Source organism: Cervus elaphus, chromosome 20 (genome assembly GCF_910594005.1).
Source record: "Cervus elaphus chromosome 20, mCerEla1.1, whole genome shotgun sequence".
Classification (NCBI taxonomy): Eukaryota; Metazoa; Chordata; class Mammalia; order Artiodactyla; family Cervidae; genus Cervus; species Cervus elaphus.
The window spans coordinates 72,697,082-72,721,535 of NC_057834.1; the positions used below are offsets into that span (position 1 = coordinate 72,697,082).

Consider the following 24,454-nt stretch of genomic DNA (forward strand, 5'->3'; position numbering starts at 1 on the left):
GGAGCACAGCGGACACTCAGGAAGTCCTTGAGTTTAATTGAAGGCACAGTGTTCCAGTGACTATCAAGTTCTTGACTTAAGACTACCTGATTGTTTCTGCAGAACTCTGGCCAATAGGATGAAGTATGTGTGGGTTAGGAACCTGCCCCCAAAGACTGTTTCACTGAGCTTTAATCTCGGGATTGAGAGGAGTGGGCTCAGAGGCAAGGGGCCCAAGTGAGACCAGAGATCCCCATTTGTCAAGAGCCCAACACCAAACAGGCCGAGAGGCCCCTGGGACAGCCCAGGGCCTTTCCCTCCTAGCTTGTAGCGTACCTTTGTGTGAATTAGAATAAGGCACCGCTTCCCCAAGACACTGTATTGCCATCTGCCGGGCAACAGTTGTGTACAAATTTTCGATGGCTGTGTATGAAGGGCCCCTCCTTAGATATCACGTCCCTGTGTTGTACACATCCCTGAGCCAATGGCCAGGCCACCACTGTGTGCCCACCACGGGGCTGGGCCAGGCCCAAATGCCCATGCCACTATTTGCTTTTACCTACCAAATAGGAGGCTTAAAATTTGAATTTAACATTTCTTCCCTTTGGACTTTTAGTTGCAAAATTAAGTGTTTTCTTAAGTAGAGACGTTGGTTTTAGTCAGTTACTAGAGTGAGAAACTGTATTTGTCTAGCCTAGCACCCCAGTGGGAAAAGTTGGATTAATGAATGCAAGCTTTTCTTCAGTTTTCTTTGGATTATAATAAAATATTTCTGGGCAAGCCATGAAAGCCAGCAAGTATCAATCAAAGGTGACCCAGAAACCAGTATATGAATTGTTTCATTTCAAGGTCTTAGGAGTGCCACAAGTACCATCCCATTTCCTTCCATTCTACCTCGGATGGAAACAGCTGAGGGTTTGTACTAAAAATTGTTGGGCCTGAAACTGGTGGAGAAGTGGGTTTTTGTTTTTCAGCCTGTGGTTAAGGTTAAGAGTGCAGAAGTAATTGGGATTTATTCATTCCCTGCCTTCATGATCAATTTATGCTGGTTTTCAACGGTAAAAATACCAGTTGGATCTCTGAAAGCCCTTGATATACTTTGGAATGTGGTTATAAACTGGCCCACTACTTAAAATTCAGCACAAAGGAGCTGAGTTTCTGAAATCTCCAAAGTATCTTACTTTTAGGTGGATTTACTTTATAAGACAGTCCTTGGTGAGGCTTCAGAATACTCCAGTAAAGGTGATTAAGAGTGTGGTTTTCCCAAGGTGGGGGAGCTCCACCTCTTGGTGTGTTTACAGCGTTTGTTAGGGATCCAAATGGTGCAGCCATCACATCATCACATGCAGGAGTTCAGCGCATTTCAGACGAGGGTCTGTTTACCTGCTCCTGTGTTGCCCTGGCTCCAGCCAGCTTAGAGACAGTGCATGGCAGACCCAGAGGGGTTTCCCACCAGCTCATCAGAGGGCATGGTCTTTGCTCAGAAATGAGACCAGTTTTACTTGCAGTGAGACTGATACTTTTGTTTGTGATCGTAATTTCTGGATGAGACTTCTGGAGAAACGTGACCTGTGGAGTTGTTTGGTTGAGCCTGACAAGCAGCCTGGATGGTTGTGGATCTCTCCCTCAGCTGAGAAAATCATCCCTGTGCAGAAGAAAGAGACCTTTGTTTGAGAGCCTGATAGCTTTCTGGCTGTTGTGGCCTGATGTTCTAAACTAGGATAGAATAGCCCAGAAACTCCCTCCCTCCCTCCCTCTCTCTTTTCTTGTGCACATTCCTGTCCATCCTCCTTTTTAATCTTAAGCAAGTCAATTCCCAACCTCGATCATAGAATGAATGACTAGAAAATCATACCAATCTTAAAAATTCAACAAAAATCATGTTCATGACTAAGCCGCCTGGGCCCCAAAGGACACGTCATCTCTGTACCAGGACCTCTCAGCCCTTGTACGAAACACACAACTTCCCTGCACTCTCAGGCTACTTCCCTGTCCTGTGTGCTAGGGACGTGTGACTGGCCGGAGTAACTGCATGTGTGTGTCCATACGGAGACACATGTCACCAAGGGACGGTGCCTTCTTACAGGTGATCAGCGTCACCCTGCACAGATGGAAGCATTTAGCGGTACTCAAAAACCCAGCAACTATTAACTTGGAACTGAAATGAACAGAATAAACACACCTACACCTGAGTAGAAATTGGTAGTTTCAACTCCTAGCTTTTTTACTCCATTAGAGCTAAATTCTCAAAGACCAGATATCTCTAAAACCTTCTGATGGATTGTATAATTCTTTTTTTTTTTTTTTAAATTCTTTAGTGGGTGAAGCAACTCTATTTTTGTAGCTAAGAGGCATCTTTAAAGGGGCTTCAAATTCTACATTGTTCCATATGAGCACAGACTACGTACTAGGCACACTGCCGGGTCCTTTTTCTTTTTTTAAATGCCAGGTACATGAGGTCAGGTAGCCCAGTGAAGTGGGTACTAATACTCCAAGATGTAGACAGATGCAAGTTAAGTCTAGAAAGGTGGCCAAGATCACCTGTTCTTTTTTTTCTTCCAGTTTTATTGAGATATAATTGACATACAGAACTATATAAAGTATACAGCATAATAATTTGACTTACATACATCATGAAATGATTATCACAATAAGTTTAGTGAACATCTCTCATATTGTGTAGATAAAAAAATAGAAAAAAATGTATTTGTTTTCCTTGTGATGAGAACTCAGGATTTACTCTCTTAACATACGTGTTAACATTTGTAACATACATGCATATGTGTTCAGTCACTCAGTCGTGTCCAACTCTTTGCAACCCCATGGACTGTAGCCCGCCAGGCTCCTCTCTCCATGGGATTTCCCAGGCAATAATATTGAAGCAGTATTAATTTATCATGTTGTACATATATCCCTAGAACTTATTTATCTTGAACTTTTTGATTGTCTTCATCCAGTTCTCCCTCCCCCGACCCTGGCCTCTAGTAACTACAAATTTGATCTTTTTTTTCTATGAGTTTGTTTGTTTTTGAAGTACAGTTGATGTATATAACACTATGTTAATTCCTGTTATGTAACGTAATGATTTGATATTTCTGTACATTCATATGATTACCATGATAAGTTTAGTTACCATCTGTCAGCATACAAATATATTGCATAATTCTTGACTGTATTCCCCCCACTGTACATTTCATCCCCTGACTCATTTATTTTACAACTGGAAGTTTGTATTTCTTAATCTTCCTCACCTATTTCTGTCCTCCCCCAGCCCCACTCCCTTCTGTTTGTTCTCTGTATCTATGAGTCTGTTTCTGTTTTGTTATGTTTGTTCCTTGTTTTGTTTTTTAGATTCCACATATAACTGAAATTCTATGGTATTTGTCTTTTCCTGACTTATTTCACTTAGCATGAAAGCCTCTGGGTCCATTCACGTTGTCACAAGTGGCAAGGTTTCTTTTTTTTTATGGCTGAGTTATATTCCATTGTGTATATATGCCAAGTCTTCTTTATTGATTCATTTATTGATGGGCACTTAGATTGCTTCCATATCTTGGCTATGGTAAATAACACTGCAGTGAACACAGTGGGACATAATTTTTTTCTAGTTAGTATTTTTGTTGTCTTCAGATAAATATCCAGGAGTGGAATTTTGCTGAATGTTATGGTAGTTCTACTTTAAATTTTTTGAGAAGTCTCTGCTGTTTTCCGCAGCTTCTATACCCATTTACATTTCCACCAATAGTGCACCAGGAATCCCTTTTCTCCAACTTGTATTATTTGTTGTCATTTTGATAATAGCCATTCTGATTGGTGTGAGGTGATGTCTCATTGTGGTTTTGGCTTACATTTCCCTGATGATTTGTGATGGTAAGCATCTTTTCACGTGCCTGTTGGCCATCTACTAGGTCATATTTGGAAAAATATTTATCTAGATCCTCTACCCATTTTTTAAAAAGTCAGGTTGTTTGGTTTTTTGCTGTTGAGTTGTATGAATTCTCTGTATATTTAAAGTATCAATCCCTTATCAGATATATTGTTTTCAAATGTCATCTACTTAGCAGGAGACCTTTTCATTTTGTTAATAGTTTCCATCATTGTGCAAAAGATTTCTAGTTTGATGCAGTGCCATTGGTTTTGCTTTTGTTTGCCTTGCCTGAGGAGGAAAAAAGTATGAAGACTGATGTCAAGGAATGTACTGTCTATGTTTTCTTCCAGAAGTTTTTATAGTTTCAGGTCTCACATCTAAGTCCTTAATCTGTTTTGAGTTTATTTTTGTATGTGGTGTGAGAAAGGAGTCTCATTTGATTCTTTTACATGTAACTGCAGTTTTCCCAACACCATTTATTGAAGAGGTTGACTTTCCCCCACTGTATATTCTTGCCCCCATTGTCGTTGATGAATTGCCCATAAAAGCATGGGTTCATTTCTGGGCTCTCTATTGCGTTCCATTGACCTATGACTGTTTTTCGTCACCTGTTCTTGACCAGCCTTCAAACTATTTCTTTTTCTCCCCACCCAGTGACAAGGAGGCCCCATGGAGGCCAAGAAGGCAAGCAGGGTTCCCGTCAATACGTGGTTACTGGCACACGCTGTGTGCCAGCCACAGGCCAGGTTCTGGGAGCCAAGACTAATGAGCCATGGCCTCTGGCCCCCGGGAGCTCATGCCTGGCGGAGAGCCTTGGCCCCAGTGCGCAGTGTGTGACAGTGGATTCCCTGCCCCTTTGATGTAATCAGACTAATTCAGTGTGGCCTTCAAGGCCCTGCCTCCTCGTCCGTCCCTCCTCTGGCCTCTCCCCGTTCGCCAGCCTGGGCTCCAACCAGGCTGCACGGTGGCCCTTACAGAGGGGTTGCTGTTTCTGGACCACAGGACGAGAGTATGGAGGAGGGATGTGAGAGACTGTGTTTGGGAAGTTGGGGAAGGTCCCAGTGACCAGGGCCCTGGTCAGCGTACCTCAGAAAGGGAGCTCACAGCCAGATGGAGAAGGGCATCTCTGGCCTTTGGTTTTTATTTGTAGAATACTGTGACCCTTTGGAACATGTGGACCCTTTAAATAAAGTCCAAAAAACTTTAATGCCCCAAATCTGCTGATTTAGGGGCTTCCTTGGTGGCTCAGTGGTAAAGAATCTGCCCGCATTGCAGGAGACCTGGGTTCGATCCCTGGGTCATGAAGATCTCCTGGAGAAGGGAATGACAACCCACTCCAGTATTCTTGTCTGGAGAATTCCATAGACAGAGGAGCCTGGTGGGCTCTAGTCCATGAGGTCACAAAGAGTTGGACACAACTGAGCTACTAACACATTCATGGATTCCACCACCTATTAGCAGTGACCTTGTGCATTTTCCCCATCGGTGAAGCCTCTGCCACTTATTTCTGGGGACCCACAAAGATGTCTCCACTTATGTATCCACACCTTCTCATGACCTGGGCCTTTTATCGAATTCAGACCTGGCTCTCTATATGAGATACCAGTATACGGCCAGGGTGGTACTTTAACTCACCAGGCTGTGAGAAATGTAATGTGTTCAAAGCTCAGGAATCTGGGAGGAGAGGGCAGGATGCATGTCTGTATCCCTTATGGACCAGGTCTGAGGGTTCTCGTGTGAGTAATGAGGGCAGAAGGGATGCCAGTGTCTGGGGGAGGGGGAAAAGAGCAGGCTTTCCAGAGAAGATGAGTTCCATTTATCCATATCGACATCTGAGCTCTGAAGTGAATTCTGGTAAATATCCTACCACGGCACCAGCTCTAAAGGCCGGAAATGGGGATTTGGGCACCATCAGCACCTTTCAGAAGACTGAACTGGCCTTGTGCCACTAACCCCAGCCCCGTCCAGTCCCTTCTGCTCTCTGCAGCCAGATTGATCTGTCTAAAAGCATCTCTTTCTTTGTACCTGTTGCCATCCCAGGTGGAAATTGTCAACAACCCTCACTGTCTGGAGTGTGGAGGTCTAAGCCCTCAGCCTGCAGTGCCCCTCTGTCTGATCTGTCCTATCCCCACCTTCCAGCTTCAGGACTTCTCTGGTCACAAGTGACAGGAGTCCAGTGCAGACTAACTGAGGTCACAGGGGAGTTTACAAGTTGATGTAATCCCCTGGGGTTAGGGACGTGCATGCCACTTGACACTTCCATCTCTTGCTCCTCTTCTCTTCCCACAGTGATTTCATTCTCCCAGCCCAGTCTCATCCACATTGTAGGTCAAAAAGTGAAGCAACCTCCGTACGTCCAGTCTCATGATATTTTCAGAGCAGGTAGGGTGTCTTTTACTCAGTTCACTTAGAAAGATCCCAGGAAGAACTCTGATTGGGCCAGCTTGGGTCAGGGACACTCACCAGGGTCAGCCAGCAATGGCCAGGGAGGTAGGTCTGAACCACTTACGTAGAGAAAAGATAGAGCTCTCTTGGTGAGGAGAAATGGGATGTTGTGACGGGATGTCTCTGTCTGCTTCAGCCCCTCCCCCCCCCCAACCAGAACCTCTATCTGATAGAGCCCAGGTGCTCTTAGCTCAAATGCCCAAAGCACTCTCCCTCCTCAAGTTTTACCCTCAAGGGCCAACCCTGATACCCTATCCTCTCCTTCCTCCTCCCCAGACTAAGGATCTGGAGGGGCAGGATAAGAATTCAGTCTCTGTCTTCAGTGCTCAGGGATGTGTTGAACCGCTCCCTGTGTTGGCTTCTAGGAGACTGTGCCCCAGTGAGGGCAGGCCCCAGGCTGTCACTGCCCGCCAGCAGCCTGAGCTGTGTCCTGCGCTTAGTCACTCAGTCGTGTCCGACCCTTTGCGATCCCGTGGACAGAAGCCGACCAGGAGCCTCTCTCCATGGGGATTCTCCAGGCGAGAATACTGGAGTGGGTTGCCATGCCCTTCTCCAGGGGATCTTCCTGACTCAGGAATTGAACCGGGGTCTCCTGCGTTGCAGACAGATTCTTTACCAGTTGAGCTATCTGTCGGTGGCCCCACGATGGCGCCTCACAATCTTTTCCTTTCCACACACAGCTCCCAGCCTGGGGACATGGTCTTTCCATGACCTTGCACAATTTAAAATTCTGTGGGAACTGGGAAGCTTTTCTTACAGGCAGGGAGAGAGTAAAATAAATATTAATTATAATGCAGATGCCATCTTTTTCTAATCCTCTCAACTGTCTCCTACACACAAATGAGCTGCTCTGGGCCTTTCCCACCCATTACGATTCCGGTTCGCACACCTCCCTCATTACCAACGCCGCCCCCTCCCCCCCTCACACACACTTAGGAATGCAAACCTCCTGAGAGGCTGGGTCCCGTTGTCATGCCTGATTTGAAATGCAGGATCACACATCATGCTGCCCTCTCAAGACGAGACCCAAGCTGTTCCTCCCCTGGCTGGACCAGCTTTTTTTCCTCGGAGAACTGTTGAAATGTAGGTTTCCTCATTAATCGAGGTTCCCAGCACGTCGGCGGAGCTGGCTCTGTGCCTCCAGAATGTGTTTTCCAAGCATCTCCTCGGCTCCAGCTATTCCAGCAAGTCAAGACCAGACTTGCCTGCCATGTGAGGCTCCAGAGATGTGCATTCCAGATTAGAGTGATTTTCAGAGCCAACCTCAGCAAGCCAGGACCGGCCCTGGCCACGTAACTGGACCTGAGGACCTGGGGCAGGTGGACAGTGAGGTTTCTTAAGAGGACTGAGGTAGCCAGTAGACATGTGCGCAAGTACCAGGCTGCTTTCCTCCCAGATCCCAGCCCGCCCCCTGCATCATGGCTGTGCATCAGACCTTAAACATCTCAAACGTAAACCTTCCATTCTAGTTAACCAGAAGAGTGTTCTGATATGTCTATAAAAACCATTAACAGTGCTATCTGTGTACCACAGTATAAGTGCTTCACAGATATTGATCCATTTCATCCTTATTAACCTTTCATCATACATTATTCTCATTGTGAAGACTGGGAGCTCTACAGAGAGATAAAGTCACTTGCCCAAAGTCACACAGCTGGTGAGTGACACAGTGGCCTGTGGATGTAGCGGGCAGGATGGCCCGAGCTCTTAAAGGCTGTGCTGTAACATCCATTGATACTAGGGTTATGAAAATGCCAGCAATAGGAAAGTAGTAGTTAGACTCAGGTTTCCATGAGAAGCAACAGTTATAGTAATTTATGAATTTTCCAGCTAAACTTCAATGTGGTTGGACAGTTGTGGACCTCATTCATCCCTTCCTTTGCCATAGTTATCAGTTTGCCTACCTCTAATCCCAGACCCCAGTGCTAATGACTGGGACCAGACGTTTTAGAAGTGGAGCCATGTGATTGGGTAATTCTGACACAGTAGTTACCAAGCCCTCCTTCCCTCCCTCCTTTCCTTCCTTCCTTCCTTCCTTTTCTCTCCTGATCAAGGTATGCTTATTACTTAATTTATGTGCACAGCACATTTTCATACACCCTTCTGTCCCCTTCCAAAAAAAAAAGCAACTGCTCTCAAATCTCTGATGGATCCAACTCAGACAAGATGTGGAGTAGAAGATGTATGTCCAGACTGCATCTTTCTCTTCTGGTGGCTGTAAGTGGGATTGGTCCCTAGAATGAACCTGGCAAGGCTCATGGGCAGGATGTTCTTGATCCAAAGCCTGGCATCTTCCCTCCCGCTGGAAGTTATGCCCCAGCTGCTGTGTGCGGTGGAGTTTGGGGTGGCCAGAGCCTATACAGAGAAACCGAAGCCCCTTGTCTCTGGTCTCCCCTAAAGAGACAAGGAATCAGACTTGTCTTCTTGGAATGAAGTTCAAAGTTAAGGACAAATGGAGAATTTGAGCCTGAAGAAAAAGTTGTACAACTATAAGGTGGTCATTAGTAGCATCTATAGCATTTGTTTGAGAGACTGATTCTTCCTAATTATTTCCATGCTGTCTCTGTCTGGCAGTTGAAGAATGTAAAGTCCAAATGGTCGGTGAGCAGTGCACGTCTGTCCAGTGTGACCCTCCTGAGAGCAGAGCTGAAATTAGGACACTTGCTTGCGTGCACAGTGCCCACTGCAGATTGGGAATGACTTGTGTCCAGCCAGTCCTTGAAACACATTGAATTCAGAAGATGTGTGTGGAAACACACGTGAAAGAGCTGGAAGAGATCAGCTTGGAGAGAAGGCTGTGGGGACTGGACCGGGTATGAAAGATGTGCTGTGTCCTCCCTGTTTTCCCAAGATCGGAAGCTGTCGGAGGGCTGGGACCTGTCCCTCATTCAGTCTCTCCTCATGCTGAATTCTGGGTTGAGCATAAAATAACAGTGCCTGTGAACAGTGTATGAGTGAGAGCTTCTCTCATCTAGGCTCTCCTTAGAAGGTAATTTAAGGAAGGGCGGGAGGATTCATTAGTAGTATCAATTAGAATTTCAGAGGACACGGATGACCATGCAAATGGGATAAAAACCAGGGGGGTTCAGGATGGGGGACACATGTGCACCTATGGCTGATTCATGTGAATGTATGGCCTAAACCACTACAATATTGTAGAGTAATTAGCTTCCAATTAAAACAAATACATTAAAAAAAAAAACAAACGTTGCTGAGGTACTGTCGTGTTACCTTAAATGACTAGAATTTACTTTGGAGCCAGTAAGACCCCCAAATTATCCAAGATGGAGGCATTTCAGAAGAAATTTCAAATGCCTGCCAGATGGGAGCAGTTAAGTGGAAGAGTGCACAGTTAGCAAAGGTTCTGTTGTTTGGGGGCAGCCGTCAGAATTCTGCCAAGTGTCCTAGGTATGGGTGACGCATCCTGGTCATTCCTGGTCCTCAAGGTGCACAAGTACCAGTCACAGTGCTCTCAAATGGATACATTTTGCCAAACTTTCTTATATGGTCATCCCTCACCAACCATGGGGTTGATAGCTGATCAAAATACTAACCTACAGTGGCAAAATCAGAGTCACCAAGGTCAAGAGTTCATAAAATAGGCACTTGAGAAAAATAAAAGTTGTGTTAATATATATGATTAAAACTACAAGTGAAAGTTCTAGAAGGCATCCTCCCTCCAAATAACCACTATTTCATCATGAGGGTGATCAATCACATGTGGGTGACTTTTGAATTGCCTCTTCAGTTGTTTGGGAGACATTGCCCACGTCATCTGCTGAAGCAGACGCTCCCAGCAGCCCACCTGGCTCCTTTTAATGCGGTAGAACCAGCCCTCACCAGCTTGAAATAAGCAGCCCTTTGCAGTTCTTGCTCACTGTGACTGTCTCCCACCCTCCCCTCTCCCCATCTCCCTCCCTTTTCCTTCTCCTCCTCCTCTTTTAAAATACAAGTCTAGACAACTGTGTAACCTCCTGACTCTTCACAAATTATGCCGGAGCTTAAGGGCTTATTTTTTGAAGTCTGGTTTCTGTCTGAGATTATTTGAGAGGGTCGGTGTTTCTGATCTTTCCTCTCTCCTCGAGGTACTTCCCTAGAGTGCTCCACCTCTCAAGTCCATAGGGGAAGAGAGCAGTAATTGTGGACTTTCCTCTAAGGACTTAGGACAGAAGTAACAAGAGAGCTGACTTTATATTTTTGGTAACAAGTGTGAACAATATTATCTCAAAACCTAGAGTAAAAGATTGTCATGTATAAAATGTTAAAAACAACTTTGATGTTGATGAGGTGCTGAGAAAGAGATTGAGGGTGAGGGTGGTGGGACATGGCCTGGGTGTTGGGTATCAGGGAGCAAGGAGAATGCAAAGAGAAGTATGGCAATAACTTTAGGGGTCAGGGCAAGTACAGTTTCAGTGGAGGGTTATGCAGAGGATGGGACCTGCTGGTTGCTGCGTTTTCAGAGCTCAGACCAAGAAGAAGTGGGTCCAGGGCTCAGGACAAGGGATTGGGGCTGGGCATACAGATTGTCAGGGTGGCTAAGTAGAGGCCTGGGTCACAGTATCAGCTAGGATTTAACTCAGCTGCTAGTGACAGGAACACCCAAAATAACAGGCTTAAAAAAGAGAGGTTACATGGAAGACCTGGAAATGGGCAAGCCGGGGCTGGGGTGTTGGCCTTACTGCTGTGAGGGACCTGGGCTTGTTCAGGCCTTCTGCCTGCCCCACCCCCACCCCCATTCCTGTTGCTTGGCTTCTTCCTCATGGTCCAGGATGGTGTTGCAGCTCCAGCCATCACATCTCAGCTTGCAAGTCCCACCAGCGTGGCAGTTTATCCTTCTTTGGCCAGAACTTAGTCATGTGGCTGCACCTCCCAGTAAGAGAGGGAGACTGAGGAATATCATCCTGTAGCTGTGTGGCAACACACCCAACTACAACAGGGTTTCAGATAATTTGAAAGGAAACAGAACTTTCATAACTAAGAAAAGTTACAGACCTTCTTCATCTTGGGTTATCTGTTTATTCAGTGAGGAGGGAGTACCCCACATGTTCATGCACTTCTCGAGGGCAACAGCGAGGTAGGCAGATGGGCTCTGGTCTCATGAAGCTGATTGACTAGCGGGAGGCGAGACAGACAATAAACCAATAGCACATGTGACCTGGTTGACAACCTACATTCTGTACTCAAGTCTTCCCCAGGAGCTGTCTTCAGATGTACCTGTACATAATTAATGATCGAAGCCGACAGTGTCAGACATCACTGCTAATGCCTGCGGGCGCCGTGGGCAGCCAGCATCAGCATCGCTTTGATAGAAATTCAGCTCATCCATCAAACACTCCCGAGGGCCTGCATTGTGAGGAGTGGAGGGGAAGGGGAGGTGGGAGAAGTAAATAATTGGTAAGCCAGAGAGCCTCACCTCGAAAGCAGCCCGGGAGTCATTCTGCGGCCAGCGCCCTCATGGGTTGAGGATAAGAATCCAGCAGTAAAATCCGAAGTCTTTTTCTTCTTCTTTTTTTAAAAAAATGTATTTATTTTCTTTTGGCTCTGCCAGGTCTTCACTGCTGCGCGAGCTTTTGTCTAGTTGCAGTGCTCAGACGTCTCGTTGCAATGGCTTCTCTTGTTGCAGAGCACAGGCTCTAGCTGCACAGGCTTCAGTAGCTGAGGTTCCTAGGCTCTAGAACACTAGCTCAATAGTTGTGCCACGTGGGCTTAGTTGCTCTGCGGCCTGCGGGAACTCCCCAGATCAGGGATCAAACCTGTGTCTCCTGAATTGGCAGGTGGATTCTTTACCACTAAGCCACCATGGAAGCTGCCAGTCTTTTCCTTGAGTGAAGGCAGTTTGGGGGCTGTTTCCTTGCTAAGGTGCAGGGCAGAATGATGAGGATAGTTTTGTGATTCCTACAGGCTTTTGAGGCCAAGCTGGGCAAATTGAGAAAATACAAGGACATGACCTTTTCCTTCTTGTATGACCTTCAGCCATAGTCCCTGAGCCTGATTTTGCTGGGAACCAGGCCGGTGTCCAAGTTCAGCTCATGTTTTAAGTGGGCGTGGGTTCTAAATTAAACCCCAGTGAGTGCTACCCACCGAGAACTCCTGTCCTGGCCGCTGGGCAAAGACCTAGATACAGTGATTCTCAAATTGCTTGAAGGGAAGAGCCAGTTCTTTCAGTTTCAATTTCCAGTCTGTTATAAAAAAATGTTAGAAAAATGAAATTAAAATTACATACAAAACACAAACTCAGACTTCGGTTAGTAGATGCAGGAGACAGCACTCTGTCCAATTGCTCTAAACGTTTCTAAAAGCAAACTCAATCCTGAACTGGAGTTGGCCAGTAGCAAAAAGTTCAGGTCATCAAGGCAGCACTTTGGACAGTCTTGTCCCGCCAGGGCCAGGTGGGGACCGTGTCCTTCCCAGCTGGGTGTCAGGACAGTTCAGAAGGAGAATGAAGAAGCTCCCTAGGCAGCCTCGATGTTCCTCCTGCCCCACACCTCTCTCTCTCCCTGGTGCCCCCCACCCTGCTCCCCATGTTTTCAGCTGCTACACGAGCAGACCGATAAAAGGAACAGCTTGGCTAACTGCTGTCATAGTCCCCGTGTACAGGTGAAAATTTTACTGCACACTCGCAGCCAGAGAAATGAAAGGTCACAGCTAATTGTAATCATTATCCAGGCTCCTCTACCTGACCGGGGCTTTGGGCACATACCGCTTTGATAGCAAAGCAGCTGACTGCAAGGCCGTCTTCTCCGGGTGGCTGGCCTGGGCCTGCCAGTCTGAGCAGGGTGGGAAGGTCACTGGTGACTGGGGACCCTGTGTTGCAGTTCTCCAAGGAGAGGCACGTCATGGACAGGACCCCCGAGAGGCTGAAGAAGGAGCTGGAGGAGGAGCTGCTGCTGAGCAGTGAGGATCTGCGCAGCCACGCCTGGTACCACGGCCGCATCCCCCGACAGGTACCCACCTGCATGCAGGGTCATGTGCCCAGGGCCATTAGGAGCAAGCCCCAGTTCAGCCCAAACAAAATAACATGAAGTGGCTTGCGGTGACTTAACACAGGCCCGTTTCTAACGAGATCTTGGGAAGAGCTAAGGTCAGGAATTCAAAGTCCATTTGCCCGTGGCCAGTGAGGGGATGAAGGAAAAGCAGGTGTTCTGTGGTCTGTAAACATGGGCCCAGCGGAAGGCAGCCGTGCAGGGTGGCACCTCGGGGAATATGAGGCTGGGCTGTGGTTCAGATAATTGAACTCTTGGCCAGCTGCCTGCAGCCTCATACCCTGTGGAGCCTGCTTCCTTCTTAAGGCTGTAGTTTAATTTCAGGTGAAAAGAGGGTATCATCAGGGCAGGTGACCCAGAGAAACAGGCCGCCTGTACCCTAGTGGGGCCAGCAATTATTCATTCTCTACCCCTCCTCTATCCGGCCCCCGGCCCAGAAATGGGGAAGAGGAATTATACCAGCGACCACATGGCCAGAATATACTTTGTGTGATTGTCCTTTGGGTCATAGCCATGAATAATGTTTTTTTATTTAATAGTATAGAAATTGAAAAATAAGTGCAGAATTGAGGTATAGAATTTTCCTTGAGTTTTTATTGTAACATGATCCAACCAGTCAGTCACTCAGGACAACAGGACAGGAAAGGCGGGGGGTGGGGGAGGGGCATCATGCTGTGAATGGGTTGTTTTTTTTTTAATGTAGCAGATTCTCAGCACAGTCAAAGAAATAATTCTTATTTCAACTTTGTTTTTCTTCTTTTAGTTTAAAATTGATTATAGAAAATAGAATAAAAAGGAAGCAAACTAAACTCTCACCCATAATTCTCCCTTCTGGAGATAACCACTAGGAATAGTTTGATATAAATCCTGCCAGACTTTTCCAAATCAAGTTTGAGCTCATTTTGCCTATAACTTAGCAGCCCACTGTCTAACAGAAGTGATATAACCTGGGAATTTTCTCCTGCTATAAAATGTTGTTCTCAACCGGCCCCCATTGTCTGCATCCATTGTATGTTTGCTCCACTCTGTATTGGGCACTCTCCCAACACCCTTTAAGATAACTACTGTGTTCATCACTATAATTATTTCCTCAGGCTCAATTCCAAGAAGTGGAATTTCTGTGTGAAAACATTTTTAAGGCTAAGATGAAATTTTAAGGTAACCATGGTAACATACTATCCTGAGCTAGCTGATTAAATGTTGGCAGGTCCTGGAAAACTTATCAAAGTTTATAAATCTGATGTCTGTCATCACCATCACTCTCCTTATCATGATCATAAAATTTGTTTCCCACTTGCCATGAGTATAAATTTTCAGCTATACATCATCTAGATTGTATATCTAAAGACTGTAACAATAATGATCGTTATAGTTTACTCTTAAGGGCTTCCCTGGTGACTCAGATGGTAAAGAAGCCCCCTTGCAATGCAGGAGACCTGAGTTCGATCCCTGCATTGGGAAGATCTCCTGGAGAAGGGAATGGTTACCCACCCCAGCATTCTTGCCTAGAGAATCCCATGGACAGAGGAGCCTGGCAGGCTATATAGTCCATGGGATTGCAAAGAGTCAGACAGGACTGAGTGACTAACACATACATAGTTAACACTTTGCTCCTTTAAATCTTTATAGCTACTCTGTAGGAGATATCATCCTGGTTTACAGATGATGTAACGGGAGTGTAACTTGTCCACTTAACTTGTCTCACAGAAGAGCCAAAATGCAAACCCAGGCAGACTAGCTATGGGAACAACCATTCTAGACACAGTTTAAATTCTCCTTTTGTTACAAACTTCAATATCCTTATAGCTAATGATTTTTTTAACATCTACTATGTTCCAGTCACTGTACTAGTGCTTTGTGTATATTATGTGGCAGTGGTTTAGTTGCTAAGTTGTATCCAACTCTTTGCAAAGCCATGGACTGTAGCCTGCCAGGCTCCTCTGTCTGTGGGGATTCTCTAGGCAAGAATACTGGAATAGTTTGCCATGCCCTCGTTGAGGGGATCTTCCCAACCCAGGGATTGAACCCAGGTCTCCTGAATTGCAGGCAGATTCTTTACCAACTGAGCGATCAGGGAAGCCTCATATATTATGTATGCAAATATATAACCTTCCCAATAACTTTGTGGGATGAGAGACTAGCCACTTTGTTCCAGGCCCGCAGAATAATCCGTGTGCCCAGAGCCACTCTCAGAGGTCTAGTTCTACTGTCCCTGGCTTCCACCTTCTTGCAGGCCCTCCTCCTCCCCACCCACCAGGCCTGGAGAGGGGTTTCGTAGGAGAGGGCTCTGAGGATGACTCATAGATGACAACCAACATCCTCCTCCAGGTGTTGCAGGAAGAGAAAGAATCAGACCCACCAGACACAAATTTTCTTATTTAGTTTTTATCACTTCACATCCTTCAGGTCTGCATAGATGTCATCTTCTCCTGATACCCTCCTAACCACTGTATTTAAAAGGACAGCCCCCATCCCAATTTACTTTTTCCTTAACTTTACAACATCTGACATAGCATACCTGTTCCTTTTTTGTCCTACTAGAATAGAAGCTCTCCGGTGAAAACAGAAGCTCTGAGACAGTGGAGGGTCAGCTTCATTCACTGCTATAAATGCAGTGCCTACGGTAGTACTTGGTACACAGTTGTTGCTATTCAGTGATGTCCGACCCTGCAACCCCATAGACTGCAGCACACCAAGCTTCCCTGTCCTTCACCATCTCCCAGAGCTTGTTCAAACTCATGTCCATTGAGTCGGTGATGCCACACAGTAGGTGATCAACAAATAGTTCATAAATGAATGAATGAGCCTTCTCAGAGTTTGACAAAATAAAGAGCCGACTGAGGAAGAAGAGACATTATAGGCTTGCCCGTAGTGCAGCTAAGCTTGCCTTGCCTGTTCCTCACTCACCGTTCTGTCCCACAGGTGTCAGAAAACCTCATGCAGCGAGATGGTGACTTCCTGGTTCGTGATTCTCTGTCCAGCCCGGGGAACTTCGTTCTGACCTGCCAGTGGAAGAACCTGCCTCAGCACTTCAAGATCCGCCGGACGGTGGTGCGGCTCAGCGAGGCCTACAGCCGCGTGCAGTACCAGTTTGAGATGGAGAGCTTCGACTCCATCCCCGGCCTGGTGCGCTGCTACGTGGGCAACCGGCGGCCCATCTCGCAGCAGAGCGGAGCCGTCATCTTCCAGCCCGTCAACAGGACGGTGCCCCTGCGTTGCCTGGAGGAGCGCTACGGAGCCTCCTCCCCAGACCCGGCCCACGAGGGCAGCCTCACGGAGGGGAGACTGGATGCGGCCAAGAGGCTGAGCCTCACTGTGGGCGGCACCCAGGCCCGAGAGCAGGGCTTGCCCAGGGGCAACCTCCTCAGGTGAGTCAGGGCCTCCTCGGGTGGTGTTGGGACCGTGGGGGGCACTCACCTGGCCAGGGCCCAGCTCTGCTCGGCAGACAAGCTTCCCACAGGAGCAGAGGAACAATGAGAGATGTTAATGGGACTCCGAGTGTCATCGGAATCGCTGACCCAAGACAGTGCACGGTTACTTCCCAGCTGTGCTGCACGCTGTCGCCTCAGTCGTGTCCAACTCTTTGTGACCCCGTGGACTGTAGCCCTTCAGGCTGCTCTGTCCACGGGATTCTCCAGGCAAGAATACTGGAGTGGGTTGCCATGCCCTCCTCCAGGGGATCTTTCCAATCCAGGGATCGAGCCTTCGTGTCTTAGGTCTCCTGAGTTGGCAGGTGGGTTCCTTATAACTCCTGCCACTTGGGAAGCCCAGTTGCCAGTCAAGCTGGTGCCAAAAAAAAAAAGGTGCAGTTGCTGAGGAAGGGGAAGGCTGATCAGGAGAGACCTTGTGAAGGAGGTAAGGATTCCGGCTGGTCTGAAAGCTAGGGGACATTTGGATAGATGCTGCAGAGGGGAGGGTGTCCCCCTGGAGGGAGGGGGCTAGGACAGAGCCTGAGTTGCAGAGTTAGAAAAGGGCAGGCATGGCTCAGAGTGCGGAAACTGGAGGAATGGAACAAAGGGTCTGTCCATGCAGGGGCTGACAGAGGGAGGTTTAGGGAGATGACCGCACCAGATCAGGGAGGCTTTCGTGCCAGACTGAGGGGTTTGAGGAGCCTCAGAGACTTAACATGGGGAATGCAGTGTCCTAAGAACAAGACGGAACGGTGATGTGCAAGAAGGGTGAGAGGGGAGAGGAGCAGGAAGGCAGCTAGTGAGCTGTGAACGATCAGGCCATGCAGATGGAGTAGTGAGGAAAGTCAGGAGGCTCAGAACCAGGCTTCCTGAGACTCTGCTTGTGGGGAGGTGGAGACGGGCAAGTCAGATACCGCAGGAGGGACCAGAGCGGGTAGACTTTGGAGGAAAACCAGTTGCCCCATCTGAGGTGCGGCTGTGGGCTTGCAAAGGGCCCCATGTCCAGCAACAGTTCTGGAGTTAGGGAGCAAAGTTAGTCCTGAAAGCTTAGATGAGGACTTGGTCCACACAGAAAGGGTGATTGACTTAGGTCAGAAGAGATGAGATTCCTAAGACAGAAGACTTTGAGAGCCTGGGAGCTGCAGGCTGACCCTTGGGGGATCTTGGGCAGAAGAGTTCAGAGAACTGAATGCTGAGCTAGCCCCACCGTCTATTACAAGTGATGTGCCCTGGGTTAATGCGGGACTTGTCTCTCATGCAGCGAAGAGTCCTTGTGCATGTTATCTAACTGCCAAAAAAGGAAAGTTGGCAAGAAGCTATGCATTATATTTATTTTAGACTGTGGAAATGATGTTAGAAAAAAAGCAAATTCAAGCGATTTTCTTATTCGAGTTCAAAATGGGTCAAAAGCAGAGACAACTTGCAACATTAACAATGTATTTGGCCCAGGAACTTTTAACGAATGTACAATGCAGTGGTGGTTCAAGAAGTTTTGCAAAGGAGATGAGAGCCTTGAAGATGACGAACATAGTGGCTGGCCATTGAAAGTTGACAACAACCATTTGAGAGCATCTTCGAAGCTCCTCTTACAACTACATGAGAAGTTGCCAAAGAACTCACGCTACGGTTATTTGGCACTTGAAGCAAACTGGAAGGGTGAAAAAACTTGATAAGTGGATACGTCGTGAACTGACCACAAATTTAAAAAATTGTCATTTTGAAGTGTCATCTTCTCTTATTCTATGCAACAACAACGAACCATTTCTCAACCTGATTGTGACGCACGATGAAAAGTGGATTTTATATGACAGCTGACGACAACCAGCTCAGCAGTTGGACTGGGTAGAAGCTCCAAAGCATTTCCCAAAACCAGACTTGCACCAAAAAAAGGTCATGGTCACTGTTTGGTGGTCTGCTGCCAGTCTGTTCCATTACAACTTTTTGAATCACAGCGAAACCATTACATCTGAGAAGTAAGCTCAGCAAATCAATGAGATGAACCAAAAACTGCAACAGCTGCAGCTGGCATTGGTCATCAAAAGTGAAAGTGAAGTTGCTCACTCTTGTCTGACTCTTTGCGACCCCGTGGACTGTAGCCCACCAGGCTCCTCCATCCATGGGATTCTCCAGGCAAGAATACTGGAGTGGGTTGCCATTTCCTTCTCCAGAGGATCTTCCCGACCCAGGGATCGAACCCGGGTCTCCTGCATTGCAGGCAGATGCTTTAACCACCAGGGAAGCTCCACTGGTCATCAGAAAGGGCCCAATTTTTCTCCACACCACCTGACCGTATGTCACACAACCAACACTTCAAAAGCGGAACAAATTGGGCTGCAAAGTTTTGCCTCATCTGCCATATTCACCTGACCTCTCATCTCAACAACTTTTCACAGGGAAAATACTTCCACATCCAGCAGGAGGCAGAAAATGCTTTCCGAAAGAGTTCATTGAATCTCAAAGCATGGATTTTTATGCTACGGGAATAAACAAACTTATTTCTCCTTGGCAAAGAAACACGTTGATTGTAATGGTTCTTATTTTGATTAATAAAGATGTGTTTGAGCCTAGTTATAAGATTTAAAATTCACAGTCCAAAGTTGCAATTACTTTTGTACCAGCCTAATATTAAAACGCTATCTTCTGTTCTTTTGGGAGTAGGGGTTGGTTGATGAACTGATGAGTAGAGAGTTAATGTGAACAGAGCCAGGGTGACCCACAGAACCCCTGCTAGAAACAGTGCTGGGAAGGGAGGCCCCTTGGTCTACCTTCAGCAACCTGAATTTAAAATACAAAAAAAAAAAAAATTTTAAGATAAAAATGAAAGAAAAGCTTAGAAAGTCTCCATGTTGATAACGCAAACCTAACAGAGCCACTCTTGGGGATTGCCCTTTGAAAGCAGAGCTCCCTAAGCCTTATCACACTTGGCATAGGCTGCAGGTCCAGAAAGACCTAGATGTGGGGGTGGGGTGGACTCAACAAGGAAGATGGCTGGAAGCCCTGCCCCTCCGCCTGCCCGCCAGTGGCTCCCCACATTCCCTGACGTCAGGCCAGATGGTTGCCCCCCCCCAACCCCCGAAAAGGTGTGCGCTCAGCCAGGTTACATTCCAGGCCAGTGTATGACCACGGAGTCTGACTACTGGCGGGGATCACTGCTTAAATATCGCTTCACTGAAGCCACTGCCTTTTGGAATTTGCCCTCTGCCCTGCCTTATCTCTGAGGGGTTGCTGGAATTTCTCTGTTGCTGGAGTTCGGGGGCTGTTTGGTTTGTTTTTTTTTCCTCTGGTTGTCTGCAAAGGTAGGAAAGAACTTTCACAATTTCTGTAACATAAGTTTGGGGGTTGGAGGTGGCGACTAAAGTTCCTTACAACTCGACTGGTGCAGTGCTTTCTGTTTTAGCTAACGAGAGATTCTGTTCTTTGGTGCTAATTAGAGTAATTCCCGATCTGAACGGGCAGGGTTAGAGCCATGCTGGCGAACTGTGTCGTCAGGGTCTGCTGGCCTGCTTTCCCTGCGCTGCTGCGCTCTGCTTCGCGATTAGAGACACTGCCAGTCTGAACTGGCAAGGGGCAGAGCCATGCTGGTGAATTGTGTCGTTAGGGTCTACTTTCCCTGCGATGCTGTGTTCTGTGCCTCCCAGCTTGCTTGATGACCCTCGGCCCTTTCCCGGACTCAGCCCGAGGAGGCTGGCCAGGGGATCCCCCAGTGGGGTCCTTTTGAATGGGCATGACAACCTCCCTGGGCAATCCTGCAGGTTATTTGGGGGACGGTGAACTTTCCACTGAACTTTCCACTGAAATGGAAACTGCCCCACAGTCTCCTTCCTAACTGTGACACTGTGAGGCTTGGCAGAGGACGCGTGTTAGTTATACAAGTCATTGCTCCTGGGTCTGTAAGTAATTTTAGGCGCTGTTGAAAGTACACATTCCAGTTTATCAGATTTTCCTGAGAGTATCTTGAAACCTTTACCCTGCTCTGCTTAACAGGATGGAAGGACTCAGAAGCAGCAGCCTAGGATCTAACTGGATGGCTCCTGGGGACACAGCAAGAAGCCCATGGCACAGTCATGTACTAATCACCCCGTCAGTGATTTCCTCCTCCAGCCGACATTCCTTGACTCTTAGGCTGTACAGGAGCACGCTCGTTCTGAGCAATCTTTTTCTTTTTTTAAAACTTTCCATGACGTTGCCTAAAGGTTTTACGATTTAATGACATGTTTCTGCCCTATCTGTCTTTTGCTTCAGAAATAAAGAGAAGAGTGGGAGCCAGCCAGCCTGCCTGGATCACATGCAGGACAGAAGAGCCTTGTCCCTCAAAGCCCACCAGTCGGAAAGTTACCTGCCAATTGGTAGGTCTTTGGGAATTTGGGGTGAGGAGGGTGACAGTGTTCCCCTGATTTTCTGCAGGCTCTCTCCCCTGCTCCATCTGGTCACGTAATTTGGGAAAGACATGAGACTCCACGTCTGGAGGCTGAGGGGTTCATAGAACTGTATCCAGATGCGAATCGCTGAGCCGGATGCTTTGTATGTGTGCGTGTCACTCAGTTGTGTCCGACTCTTTGCGACCCCATGTATTCTGTGTGTCTGTGTGTGTGTTAGTCACTCAGTTGTGTCCAACTCTGTGTGGGCCCATGGACTGTAACCCGCCAGGTTCCTCTGTCCGTGGAATACTCCAAGCAAGAATACTGGAGTGGGTTGCCATTTCCTTCTCCAGGGGATCTTCCCAGCCCAGGGATCAAACCCAGGTCTCCTGCAGTGCAGGCAGATTCTTTACCATCTGAGCCACCAGGAAAGCCTGGATGCTTAATGTCTGCTAGCTTTTAAGCTCATAAGAAGCCTTTAAGGTGAGCATGGTTATTCTCCTCTTTGGGGTGAGGAGACTGAGGCATGGATATAATTGACCTGTCTAGATGCATCTAGTAAGTGGTAAAGCCAACATTTGAACCTAGGTTTCCTGACCCTGAGCCCAGCTGCTAACTGGTGGTCATCATAACGAACACGCCTTCCCCTTAGTCTCCTCCCTGGAGAGAGGGTAAGTGGGTTGGTTTTGGGGTTCCTAGTAGAAACCCCGCTTCCTCTCCATTCTGCTGTCACAACTGGAAGAGTGAGATGGTATGGAATGTGGGGGAACCAGCTAAGCAATTGTGTTAATAGGCAATGGGATTGTTTTTCATTATTTTTGTAACTCACCTTCCTTGGGGAACCACAGGGTGATTTTTCTTCTCACCCCTTCATGAACTACTTGAAAGTGGTTTTTCTCAGCATCTTTTTCTCCCTTCCCCATGTGTGTCTGTCTCTTCCTTAAAGCTGGCAGGATCCACTCTGGCTTTGAGAGTGACTCAGGGCCCTCCCTCTTTTACACTATGTGACTAAAGACATGTTTCTTAGGGCAAGGTTAGTTTACTCACCGCCCTCCAAGCTCGATGTATTTCCCTGTTTTGACTGTATAACCTTCCGTGACCACAAAATGGCATAGCTGCCCAGCTGTGGGCAGTCACCAGGATTTAGAATTCCCCAAGAAGTGGCGTGGGGCCACCATTGCCCTTGACATGCTCTTGACTGCTCTAGACCAGACCTGTAGTGTTCATACTGGCTTGTCTTTTGAGGGTAAAAATCAAAACTCTAGGGTATGAATTGAGGGCCAGAAGCTGTCACTCTAGTTTTGTCTGTTTTGTGTTTTCCTCACAGCCGAGCTTTTTCTGACCCTCTGTTATCCTCCACAGGTGGTAAGCTGCCCCCTCAGTCCCCAGGTGTGGGCACAAGCCCCTGCCCGAGCTCACCAGTGTTCAGGACGGGTAGCGAGCCAACTCTGAGTCCAGCTGTGGTGCGGAGGGTCTCCTCGGATGCTAGGCCAGGGGAGGCGCTGAGGGGCTCAGACAGCCAGCTATGCCCCAAGCCGCCCCCCAAGCCCTGCAAGGCACCCCTGCTCAAAGCTCCCCCGTCTCCATCTATCTGGCTCAGCTCTGAAGCCAACTACTGTGAACTGAACCCAGCCTTGGCGGCCGGCTATGATGGGGCATCTAGGCTGCCCTTCTGTGCCCAGGACAGCTACGTGGAGTTGCTGACAGCTAAGCAGAATGGGGGGCTGAGCACCCGGAACTCTGACACCAGCTACTTGATCCTTGATGATGATGACAGGACAAGGCCTTGGAAGCCGCCGCCAGCCCCAGGGGACACAGGGCGGGAGGACCAGGACACATTTGTGATGCCTCTCCTAGAGACCACCTCTTCGTTCAAGCCCAATGACTTTGAGTCGAAGCTGCTTCCTCCTGAGAACAAGCCCCTGGAAACTTCGATGCTGAAGCGTGCAAAAGAACTGTTCACCAACAATGACCCCAAGGTCATCGCCCAGCACTTGCTCAGCACGGACTGCAAGGTAGGTGCTGGAGGGATTTCCAGAGGCTTGGAAGGGGGCTCTGTCTGGGCCTCATTCTGCCTTACTTTGTGACTTGTTTGCTCATAGGACAACGGAGATGATGACCTGGGTGTGGGGTTTATTGAAGGGGTGGGAACCCAGGCTGTGACAACCCTTGCCCAGGCAGGAAACTTGTGAAATTCACCTGGGACAGAAGGACACAGGGCCACCCAGGGCCCTGCTCTCCTCCCCCAACCCCTGCCGTGCCCTTCTCCCAGCTCGTGTGGATTTTCAGTTCTCCCTCTGCCTCACTCCATCAGAACTGGTGAAGTCAAGTCCAAAGAAGAGTAGATTGTAGATGAAAATGGAGTTTCTGGAGTAGCAGGGCCTTCGTGGTTTTTATTTTATTATATGCTACATATGTACATTATATATTTATTTTTATTGTTATGAAAATGGTCTTTAGGGTAAAATTTTTAAAGTTACTTGCTCAGTTTAGAAAAAATATAAAACAATTATAAAAGATATCATTTTAGAAAAATTACACAATACAGATTAGGAGAAAAGAAAAAATGAAAACCACACAAAATCCAGTTTCTTGGTGATCACCGTTGTTAACATTTGTTCCGCCAGTAGATGTGTAAATAATTGCATGCATATCTATTTGTTTACCACAGAAATGCCACAGGCCTATGCATACCACTTCAAACCTTTTTTCTTTCATAGAACAACATAGCATGACTGTCTTTCCATGTGACTATATAAACCTCTATTTATGTCATCATTTTTTTTTAAATTGTTATCATCAACATTTTTGATAGGAGGCATTTCTTTTAGATATGGGTGGCTTTTGTTCATAGCTGGCCCCAAGACAGCCTCATCCTTCAGAGTAATTTCTCGAAAGCAAGCGTTTAAGGCTGGGGTGTGCCCAGCCCACCCCTTAATATAAGGAGACAGATCCCTTCATTTGAGCAACAGATGAGGCCTTAGATTTAAAGCCCTTTTTCGTTTGTAGCTCAGTGAAGTCAATTAGCTTCAAAGGTCAGGGCTTATTGAGGAACTGGTTTTCCTAAATAAATTTCCTGGGTCATGAATCATGGCAGGAAATCTAATCTCCAAGCATTCCCCAGGGAGTTCCTTGGTTGATGGAGGCTCACAGGGCACATGGGACCTCCCAAAGCAGTCTTGAGGAATATTAAGCACTCGCTGGCTGTTTTGGGGCGAACAGCCAAGGGGCTGCCAGGAACGGGGCTGTGTTGGAGGAACAAGGGCTGTCTGTGTGGTTCGCTGGATGTCCTTGAGCAGGGCCCCAAGTGGTCAGATAATTTTCCTTGTTAAGACCTTACCTCATTCAGAGGGAGCTAAACCTGTTTGGGCAGGGAGAGGATTTAGTCTCCTGTTCTAGTTAGTATGAATA

General features: G+C 47.3%; 1 protein-coding gene across 5 annotated transcripts in view; it reads left to right on the forward strand.

The window, feature by feature from the left end:
• The window catches only part of BCAR3 (BCAR3 adaptor protein, NSP family member), a 218,956-nt gene that overhangs the window by 177,154 nt on the left and 17,348 nt on the right, over positions 1 to 24,454 (forward strand). For 4 of the 5 annotated variants that reach the window (XM_043876123.1, XM_043876124.1, XM_043876122.1 and 1 more), the window contains 4 exons: positions 13,108 to 13,236; positions 16,198 to 16,643; positions 20,928 to 21,031; positions 22,406 to 23,058. In XM_043876123.1, coding sequence (XP_043732058.1) covers positions 13,108 to 13,236; positions 16,198 to 16,643; positions 20,928 to 21,031; positions 22,406 to 23,058 — 1,332 coding nt within the window. Of the gene's footprint in view, positions 1 to 13,107; positions 13,237 to 16,197; positions 16,644 to 19,517; positions 19,982 to 20,927; positions 21,032 to 22,405; positions 23,059 to 24,454 lie in introns of those variants that run through there. The other variant, XM_043876126.1, reaches the window with a different exon arrangement.